Source organism: Dromiciops gliroides, chromosome 2, assembly GCF_019393635.1.
Source record: "Dromiciops gliroides isolate mDroGli1 chromosome 2, mDroGli1.pri, whole genome shotgun sequence".
Taxonomy (NCBI): Eukaryota; Metazoa; Chordata; class Mammalia; order Microbiotheria; family Microbiotheriidae; genus Dromiciops; species Dromiciops gliroides.
This window is the reverse complement of record NC_057862.1, coordinates 61,215,396-61,226,698: the sequence shown is the minus strand read 5'-3', so window position 1 is coordinate 61,226,698 and position 11,303 is coordinate 61,215,396. Positions and strand designations below refer to the sequence as shown.

The 11,303-nt window shown below is 39.6% G+C and overlaps 1 protein-coding gene across 1 annotated transcript; it reads left to right on the top strand.

The window, feature by feature from the left end:
- Positions 1-9,552: 9,552 nt before the first annotated feature.
- On the top strand, positions 9,553-10,011 carry LOC122744160 (protein FAM104A-like). The gene is given in 2 exon segments (XM_043989562.1): positions 9,553-9,760; positions 9,762-10,011. Coding segments are annotated over 2 exon segments (366 nt in total). The 5' UTR covers positions 9,553-9,644.
- The last annotated feature ends 1,292 nt before the right edge of the window (positions 10,012-11,303 follow it).

The following is an 11,303-nucleotide window of genomic DNA, read 5'->3' as shown; positions in this document are numbered from 1 at the left end:
TCTTTCTGGGCCCTGCAGGGAACCCAAGAGCCAGAGAACTATGGTACACAAAACTTTTATGGAGTAGTGAAGTCACTATGGCATTGTCAGCAGCAGGGATGGACAACAGAAGAGAAGTCCTCACCCTATCACCCACTAACTTTTCAATGTACACAGGAACCCCCATGTCAGCTGCAGCAGCCACCAGTCCTGCTGTCCCAGGCGGCCCAGCCACCCACCTTCCAGGGACAACTGACCGCATCTCTGCGTCAGTCACCACAGGATCATCAAAGTCAGACACAGCCACCCCCACTGATGAAGGAGGAAGAGCAGCCAAATGAATTGTTCCCTTCTTTTAACCAGCAAGAAGAACTGCAGCCCATCAATTTATGTAAAAGAACTGCTGGACTTGGGTCTACAATGCTTCTCCCTGATAGACATTTGCCTGCCCACCCAGGAGATCTGGATACCACCTTGAGAGATCTGGATGACATTCTGAGAGATCTGCCTTTCTCTCAGGGACATCTGACTGCTGAGATACCAGATGCTATTTACAAACAGATCAATGACTTTTTGGCTGTGTTAAACGATTAATTCTAGAGGAATTTGAGGAATGTTGTATCCTATGGTATGACCCAACACTAAAATAGTGCCTGTGAGGGGCAGCTAGGTGGTGCGGTGGATAGAGCATCAACCCTGGATTCAGGAGGACCTAAATTCAAATCCGGCCTCAGACACTTAATACTTACTAGCTGTGTGATCCTAGGCAAATCACTTAATCCCAATTGCCAAAAAAAAAAAAAAAATTAGTGCCTGTGACTCTAAAAGTCATCCTAAAATGCATGTTTCTTTTTTCTCAGGGTTTGTAAATTCACTTATAAAATGGAGTAGAAGGATGTACTAGAAATTAGAATCTAATAGTATCTTGTGCACAAGAAGCACATTTGAAACAAAAATTCACACAAAGTTATAATAAGGGGCCGGGACAGAATGTGAATATTTCAGGTGATCTAAAAGAAGTAGGGAAAGCATCCATGAGCTTAGACCGGTCAATTGTAAAAATAGACTTGATTGAAAGAGATAAATAGGGGAAATGTATTAAAGGTATTTTGATGTTTAAGAGCATCAAAGACAATGGATTAATATCAGTCCATGCATATGCATGTGTGTTTATGTGTATATTTAATATGCATTTAATTACATAGCATCCAAATGCTTAAAGGAAAAAGTCATTGGTTTACAGGAAATATAGATAGTAAAACTATCATTGGGGAATTCATTGTACTGCTTTCAGACTTGAAACCTGGACAAATCTAACAATTTTTGGAAGAAGGATATTGAGGGAGGGCAGCTAGGTGGCGCAGTAGATAGAGCACCGGCCCTGGATTCAGTAGGACCTGAGTTCAAATCCGGTCTAAGACATTTGACACTTACTAGCTGTGTGAACCTGGGCAAGTCACTTAACCCCCATTGCCCCACAAGGGGGAAAAAAAGGAAAAAAGAAAGATATTGAGGACCTTAATAGAATTTTAGAATTTAGGAATGATAGATCTCTGTTGTTTTCTGTGCTCAACATCTTTACCAAATTGACCACCTATTAGGGCATAACAATCTTACAAGCAAAAGCAGAAAAGCAGAAATATTAAAGACACCTTTTACAAAGGACAAAAAATTAAAATTACATTAAATGCCTTTTTTAAAAGGAATTATTGTGGAAATCAAAGGAATGCCCATCAACTGGGGAGTTGCTAAACAAGTTGTGGTGTATTATGGTGATGGAATATTGTTGTGCTATAAGAAATTACTAGCAGGATGATTTCAGAAAGGCCTGGAAAGACTTGTATGAGCTGATGTAGAGTAAAGTGAGCAGAACCAAGAGAACATTGTACACAGAGACAGCAACATTGTTTGATGAAGAACTGAATGACCTACCTATTCTCAGCAATACAATGATCCAAGACAATCCCAAAGAATTAATGATGAAGCATACTATCCACCTCCAAAGGAAGAACTGATATTGATTGAACACAGACTGAACCATGCTATTTTTAACTTTCACGTTTTTCCTTTTATTCAAGTTTTCTTGTATAAAATGACTAATATGGTAATGTTTTACATAATTGAACATGTATAACCCATATCTGATTGCTTACTGTCTCAGGGCAGGGGGAGGGGAGGAAGGGAAAGAGGGATAAAATTTGAAACTCAAAACTATAACTAAAAAGTTAATCATTTAAAAATAAAAACAAAAATAATTATTGGGTAAAAGATGTAATTATAAAAGTACGGAATTTTATCATAGAAAATTACAATGACAAAACAAATGTTTTGTTAAGAATGTCCTTCGTTATTATTTGATGTATTACTGCAGCTGCTAGCTATAGCAATCAGCCAAGAAAAAAAGATATCGAAGGAATAAGCACAAGCAAAGAAGAAACAAAACTATCACTATTTGAGAAAACTATTTGAGAAAACTTTAAACAATATAGTAAAAAAAAAAGTAGTTAAAAGTCTAGTGAGCAAAGTTTAGCATTGATTTTTTAATGCAATGAAACCCAGTGGGAAGAGATAAATTCCATTCAAAATATCTACAAACTATATAAAATACTTAGTAGTCCTCATACTATAAAAATTCACACAGCTATAAAAACACTCCACAGAAATAAAGATAGAGAAATAATTGGAGAAATATGAAAGAAAAGAAAAGAAATGCACACCAAAACAACTAAAGTTTCATGTCACACCCTGAAAAGTGGCAAAAATGATGACAACTGCAACAGTCAGTGCTGGAGGGGTGGTGAAAAGATGTATAGTTAGAGGGGCAGCTAGGTGGCACAGTGGATAAAGCACAGGCCCTGGATTCAGGAGGACCTGAGTTCAAATCCAGCCTCAGACACTTGACACTTACTTTGTGACCCTGGGCAAGTCACTTAACCCTCATTGCCCAGCAAAAAAAAAAAAAAAAAAAAAGATGTAAAGATAGTACTTTGTTGTTGGAGCTGTGAAATGGCACACCAATTTTAGAACACAATTTGGAATTATGCAAATAAAATACTGAGGATAGATTTAAACTCAAGTCTTCTAGGCCCAGCATCCACTGTCAAGTAGCCACCTCTAGGCATACTAGTGTACTGTTTGTGGGGGTATAAAATGTTCTAGCCTTTTTGAAAAGCAATTTGCAACTAAAATCCTAAAACCAAATAAACTGTGTCTGCCTTTTGACCCAGCAATACCACTACTAGGCCTATAACCCACAGATCAGACAGAAAGGGAAAGTACTCCTATGTACACAAATATTGATAGCAGCTCCGTTTGTTGTAGCAAAGTACCGGAAAAACAAGGAATGTAAATCCTTTGGGAAATGGTTGAAAAAATTGTGGTATATGAATGTAAAGGAATATTGAACATGATTATGCTGTAAGAATAATGAAAGGGCAGTGGATAAATCACCAGCCCTGGATTCAGGAGAACCTAAATTCAAATCCGGCCTCAGTCACTAGACACTTACTAGCTGTGTGACCCTGGGCAAGTCACTTAACCCTCATTACCCTGAAAAAAAAAAAAGAATAATGAAAGGGGAGATTTCAGAGAGACCTAGAAAGATCTCTGTGAACTGATGCAGAATGAAAAGAGCAGTACATGAAAAACAATATAAAATAACAAACACTGTAAATATAAACAGCTTTAAATTTGCTTGATTAAATGACAAACCTTAACCCCTAGAACAGAATGAAAATTAATACCTTTTCCTGCATACTTCCTGATGGAGGTGATGGTCGCAAGGTGCAGATGGAGATATGTTTTGTACACAGGCAAAGTTTATTTTCCTTGACAATGTATAATTGTTAGAAGGCTTGAGATTTTTCTTTTTTCCTTTTAAATTTTTATGGAGAAGAATTGAGGGAAAGGGGGCGGCTAGGTAGCACAGTGGATAAAGCACTGGCCCTGGATTCAGGAGTACCTGAGTTCAAATCTGGATTCAGACACTTAACGCTTACTAGCTGTGTGACCCTGGGCAAGTCACTTAACCCCATTGCCCCACAAAAAAAAAAAAAAAGAAGAATTGAGGGAAAAAATGGTGTTAGCCACTGTCAAAAAAAAATATATTACTGTCAAAAAAAGTGTAAAGGAGAGAAAAGTGGATAATTAGAGCATTTTTAATGCATAGAAGTCAATAGAGAGTTTTGAAGAAAAACAAACAAGCAGGAGATCTTTGAAAATAATATGTTGAAATTATTGCATATTTAAAAGGAGAAGCAAAGCTGTACATAATGAAGATTAGAAATTCTATGTTTAATGCTCACTATCTAATACATGGATATGCTCATTTTCCTTTGCATGTGTTAGGTTTATAATTTCTTTGATATTAGGTCACCAAACCAAAGAATTCAATTGTTGGCCAAACATAATGGAAATGAGCCTCTTCAAAATTATCTAACTGGTTCCTTAAGTGACAAATAGTCTGTCTCCAGGAGTATTTTCCAAACTTTTCTGCTGCTTGGTAAAAGATCCCAGCCCAAGGACTCTACTGTCATTCGCTTCAAGAATCCATGGTCATTCTGGTTTTTTTTTTCTTTTAAATAGTATTTTTTTCTAATTACATATAAAGACAATTTTAACATTCATTTTTATACAAAACTTTGAGTTCCAAGCAGGTTCAGGCAGGTTCAGGAATTTAAATGGAGAGGGGGTGACATTTTTCTTTTCACAAACCTTTGGTTTCCTTTGTAATCCTATGTATTTTATCTTATGCATTTTAAAAACATTCTAGCACCGGCCCTGGAGTCAGGAGTACCTGAGTTCAAATCTGGCCTCAGACACTTAACACTTAGTAGCTGTGTGACCCTGGGCAAGTCACTTAACCCCAATTGCCTCACTAACAAAAAAAAAAAAAAAACAACAACAACAATAAAAACATTCTAAGACAGGGTCCCCTGGCTTCACCAGGCTGCCAAAGGGGTCTTTGAAATGGAAAAAAAAAAGCTTAAGGTCCCCTGATTTAGCTGAAAGCACAAGATACATTGAGGATGGGGAACAGGCAGAAGTTGATCAGAAATTGAAAAAAGGAGCATCTCCCTGCAAATAAAAAATCAAAACAAAATTGCTCCTCTCATAAAGTTGTTCCAACAAACCTAGATTAGCCCTGTTTGTTCTGGAAGCTTTCAATGGATAGTGATGACCTTAGGTTGATAAAGCATTAGCAAATGCTCAACTGCTTAGAGATTGTATCTATGCTGGATCAATGGAGCACCCCCTAAAGTAGTTTATTCAAGGAGACCTCAATAACTTTTTCTTTGCCGAGGCCTTTCCTGACCTCCCTGCCATTCCTAGAGTCTGACCAACAAAGCACTTCATTTGAATATCTCATGTCTACATTTATATATGCATGCATACATACACACATATTATATATATATATATATATACACACACACACACAAATATACATACATACAGAGAAAGAGTTTCTAGCTCTAGACTGTTGTAGCTATTGGAGTTATGGTCTTTGGAATTTTAAAACCTCGCCCAACTCTGGTATTTCCTGACCCCCCAGTCTCTTCCTCTAGAAAGTCCTATTTCTAACTTTGTAAAGACTTCCTAGTATCTATGTAGAAGTGCACTTATCTCCCCAGTGAACGGAAGCTGATGTAGGGCAGAGTTTTCTCTTGGTTTTCAGGTCCCCCCCCCACTCCCCGTTTAGTCCAGGGTCTTGGAAGCTCTTTCATGTCCTCTGTTGTTGATCTCCCATGTTCACTCTGCTCCCTGGGGACAGCAGCTTACCCTCTCTTTGCTCCAGTTTCCTCATTTGTAAGCGAGATGAGCAGTTACTTCTTACCTACTATACCCAGTGGTTGGGAGGAAAGCTCTCTGTAAAACTTGAAGAGCCATGTAAACATGAGCTACCATGGCCAGTCTATAGGCTCCCTGAAGGCCCTTCTCCTGCTTTCCCCCTAACAGTCTGCTCTGAGCTAGGCAGACTTTAAAAAGATTTCCCAGCATCCCTGACTTAAGAGCTGGATGGGAACTTAGTGGTCATCTAATTCAACACCCTGGTTTTACTCAGATGGAAACTACAGCTCAGAGAAGTTGGTCATTTATCCAAGGTCCAGTAGTGTTATGGAAATACAGCCAAGATTCAAACCTAGGCAGTATGGTTGGCTCTAATTCCAATACCCTTTACACCACACCACACTTGAATGAGAATAGAGGATCAGAGACACACCATGAAGAGACCATTTAATAGGTCTAGGTGACTGATAGGACCCACAGTTTGAGATTTTCTATTGTTTTCATCCCTTAGCAAACTCTTCTCCTTGGAGGTTCCCTGGATATTTCTGAATCCTAGATCTATACTCTAGATCCTTTCAAAAATGAACAAAAAAAACCCCAAACAGATCTACTGACCTCCTAGTCAGTCTGTCTCCTTTCTCAAAGAGTTCAGTCCCTGGTTCACAGTCTTCCTCTCTACCCCAAGATCTGCCCACATATATGGGGACCTCATTCACTGTCCCCTCACACCCATTGGCTTCCTAAGTCACCCTTGACTCCCAGAATCTGCTGCTTCACTCCTCAGACATCCACTTATTTGGAAATACCTTACTTTTTTTTAGCATCAAACAAAACTGCTTTTCTCCACAATTTTGAACTCTGAAAATCAACCCTCTAACCATGTCCTATCCTACTATGTCTCTATGTGCTTTACTCCCCCTAAAACTATTGTTTTCCCTTATTAAAACCACCATGAACCACCACAACCTTCATTTTCCTCTCTTCTTGGTCCTGAACCTCTATTTAATCAGTTCTAGTCTACATTCTCCTCCACCATTCATTCCATCCCTTGACTTTCTTCTCTTTACTTTCTTTGGCCCCAACTGATCTTCAACCTTGATTCACCTTTACCTCTTGACTTTTGTTGTAACAATCGAAAATGTGATAAAGTCTCACCCTTTCCTCCTCCATGGATAGTTTTACAAATGTATGTTATCTAATCTCACATGGAAGCACTGTTGCAACTCGGAAATCCTTTGGTCTTTCTTAGATTAAGTTTTTATCTGAGTCTTGCTCAGATGCACCAGCAGCCTCACTTAGGACTCATAAATGTTTTCTTTCTTCCTGCCTGCAAGCCAGCTCTAATCCTTCCCTCTCTCAGATGGATGAAAATTTTAAATGAATGTTATAAATAAAAAGGTTCCATTTTGGTCTTTCCCTTCTTTGCCTACCCTCTTAGTAATTTCATCAGTTTATTCACCCATTCCAGTGATAATCTCTACATAAATGACTTTCAAAGTGTACATCTGGCCGTAAATGCATGAACACAGTCCCACATTTTCAACTGATACCTGGAAGTTTCTTCTTGAATGTCCCATGGACAGCTCAAAATTGATATATCCAAAATGGAACTAAGCTTTGAATATGCCATTCCTCCAAACTTCCCTACTTCTGACAAGGGTACTTTTCCATCCTCTTACTCAACCAAATTTATCATCATAATCATGCTTGGCTCTTGCCTTTCCTTCAATCCTCAAAGCTATTTATTTGTAAATCATTGACAGTGCCATATGTGATAAAATAATGGAACCACGGTGAAGTTTCCTTACTTCTAGTGGACAATGAGGAGGAGGAGCATAAAAGAATAACATGCCATGCCATTGGGGTGATTGCTCGTGTGTATGTGAACAATTTTTATTAGTCATTGAAGATCTATACAGGGGATGTGAGGGACACACCCAGGCAGAAATTGAAAGCAATCTCCTAAGTCCTTTCCCCTCTACTCTTTCTAGTACAAGATGTGCATTTCCCTTGTCTTAAATCCTCTTTGCAGTACTGAGCTGTTGGCCTTTGTTCCAACAGAGAACCTAGATTCCATCTTCAAAATTAGAGGAGTTATGAGAACCACTGAGTTGATACCTTAGGAATGTTAGTTTTCACACCAATCAATAAGAATTTATTCACGGGTTCTTAACTTGGGTTCTTTGAATTTAGAATTTAAAGAAAATAATTGGAAATAGTATGGAAATATAATTGGTTTCCTCTGTAATCTGTATTTTGTTATTTTTTGCATATAATATGCATTTGCAAACTAGGTATCATCCTTGATTCTTTCCTCTTCTACCTTCCTAACATCTTTTCTATATACCCCTTTCTTTCCTGTGACACTGGTACCACTCTGGTGCAGGCCTTTATCATCCCAAACATGGACCATTGAAACAGCCTGCTGGTTGGTCTCCCTTCCTCAAATCTTTCTTCTTTCCAAACCAACTTCCACTCCTCTGAGTGCAAATTGTGTAGTCTAGGTGAAATTAAATTCCCAAGGAGATTTCTGGTCAAGATGGCAAAATGAATATTAGAACAATCCAATTTTCACAGGGGTTAGGGGCAGGGGTGTAATTCCTCCAGAAAAGAAAAGATAGATTGCTAAGCCCAATAAAGATGAAGAAGAAACTACAGTAAATAACTTCATAGAGCCCAGGTCACCAGATCAGGTTGACTAGAAGCTTGCAGGCAACTAAGGAGCCTGGTTTAGACAAGCACAGTTTATGGAGATCTCCCAGCTCTGACAGCCCCGGGAGTGCTCCAATCAGGAAATTCTAGGGTGATCCAGCAGTTGAAAACCATAGTTCTCACAAGAAAGTCCAGATTGCTTAAGAACTCAGGGAACTCTGGGTCATTGAGAACCAAACTTGAAGGCAGACAAATCCAACCTTCATGCTAACTTTCTGGAAGTGGTTATAACACATGACCAAGTGTTTCTGAGAGTTTACAGACAATCTGACTATAGCAATCCCTGAAGAAATTAGGTTTCTCTCTAGCCTGAAGATAGAGAAAAGCCTGAGACTTGGCAGTTTCTTGTGCACAAGAGGTAGCTGTAGAAGAGAGGCCAGTGGCTGGACCCCAGATGATATACATCAACCCTAAACAGAGACCCAGCATTCCAACCAAGAGGAAAGGAGCAGAAAACCCTTGCCCCTGACAAAAATTCTAAGTGCAAAAACTAGAGCTGGATATAGGAATGACCAGAAGAGCCCAGTAACAAAGATACTCTATAGATCTGGGGAGGCCCAGGACAAAAGCCTGGAGGAATAGTGTAATAAGATCTATTAGGATTTCTACAAGAGGTGTAAGAATAGGTTAAAATTATATTCTAAATGAAAGGGGAGTTTAGAGAAATGAATTGGAGGGAGAATAAACAGCTTCATAGGAGAGATGTTAATTCTGTGTGTGTGAGAGAGAGAGAGGAGAGGGGGGGGGGGGCAATTGGTGTTAAGTGACTTGCCCAGGGTCACACAGCTAGTAAGTGTCTGAGGCCGGATTTGAACTCAAGCACCCCTGACTCCAGGGCCAGTGCTGTATCCACTGCGCCATCTAGCTGCCCCGAGATGTTAATTCTTACCCAAGAAAGGGACTTCCTTAAAAATTAGAATAGACTGGGCATTGACCAATAGACAGCAAGGAATCTAATAACTGAATCAAAATATTGAAAAATTTAGGGGAAAATGTATGGTATCATCTATCAAAAACAACTTAATTATAAAACAAATCAAGTAAAGATAGAATTAAGAATCATTGGTGGGGGCGGCGGTCGCCGCCACCGCCGCCTGAACCGAAGACCTCCCCACCCATCTCCCCGCCAGGCGACGTGCCGTCGCTCCCCTCCATCAGCTACCATGAGCGAACGCCTCCGCCCCAGGAAAAGGAGAAGGAATGGGAATGAAGAAGACAGTCATCTATCTCAGACCAAACGGAGTAGCAGAAACCCTGTCTTTCAGGACTCCTGGGATACAGTCTTCAAGCAGTGACAGAGCGGGCAGCGGCGGCAGCAGCAGCAGTACCAGCAGCAGCATCAATAGCCCAGACAGGGGAAGTGTTCAAGAAAGCAGCTTAAACCAGATCATTACCGGATCCAGCCCTAATACCCCTCAGTCCTTACAGGAGCAGTCTGCACTATGCCAAGGCCCTTATTTCCACATCAACCAGATTCTGAAGGAGGCCCACTTTTATAGCCTACAGCACCGAGGACGGCCTCCTACGTGATGAACTAGCAGTTCCTTGCCTTCTGTGAAGAGACAGCACTGTGCAGATTTGATATGTCGACTTTAAAAGTTTGTTTAAAAATTGCACAAAATATGCCTGTCGGCTTATTTGAAAAGTCAGTCTGTATTTGAAAGAACAGGTCAGCACTTGTGGTTTTCTGCACTATAGCAATTTCAGAGGGGCTTTGAAGCCATTTTTATGGGATTCTTTTCAGGGTGGGTGTCATCCCCGCGGAGGTGACGGTAGAAGGAGACCGCATCTGCATGTTAAGAATCCGTACTGGCTCCATTTCAGATTTGGAAACCAATTGGAAACTTACTGTTTTTTTGCAAAGAGTCGTTTTAAAACTGGGTGTCAGGCAGCTAGGTGGCACAGTGGATAAGAGCACTGGCCCTGGAGTCAGGAGTACCGGAGTTCAAATCCGGCCTCAGACACTTAACACTTACTAGCTGTGTGACCCTGGGCAAGTCACTTAACCCCAATTGCCTCAATAAAACAAAACAAAACAAAAAACTGGGGGTCCTCCAATTTTAAATTTTTTTTTTAATTCGGTAAACTAGTAAAGATTAGTTTGCATGAAAAAAACATTAGTTTTCTTTCCCAAAGTATTAAAAGAGCTTGCTTCTGTCTAGAACTGAAGCTGGCTACCATACTACCTCTCAGTATGCAGATGCCCTATTGAAATGAAATTTCCCCTGTTACAGGGGGAGAAAAATTAGACCAAGTTTATTAGATTAGACTTTGTAAGATGGAAACACCCTCCCTACACTCTGTCTTCTTCTCTTCCCTATGTAAAGTGTTTGCATTCCAGGGAGAATGTCTTTTAGATACTACTCTGAACCCTGATTATTTCTATGATACCATTAATCCTCCAAAGGCTAGATTTCAAGCTTCTTAGCAAAAATTGCACAGTTTTGAAAGACAAGAAGTTGTACTGTGATTATAACTTTTGTCTTAGACACAAATGTATATTAGCAGCTTAAATGATCTTGTGAGAATTCCACCTGTTGTGTCTAGTAAGGCATAGATGATTAATGGTAAAGGCTAAGGAACCTGAGCTGGTGTTTAAGGTAACAGGTACTGTAGAACTATGTATTTTAGCTTAGGTTCGATTTAATATTTAAAGTACCTTCTAATAGTCACTAGGGGGCCACATTCCCTCATTAAAACCACAGAAATTGGTGGAATTTAGAAACATTAGCAGAGGCACTAATAAATACATGGTAATAATTATTTAGGAAAGGAGAGGTATGTCCTGATAAATTGCTTCATTTTATTTAGTCGTGCTTGAG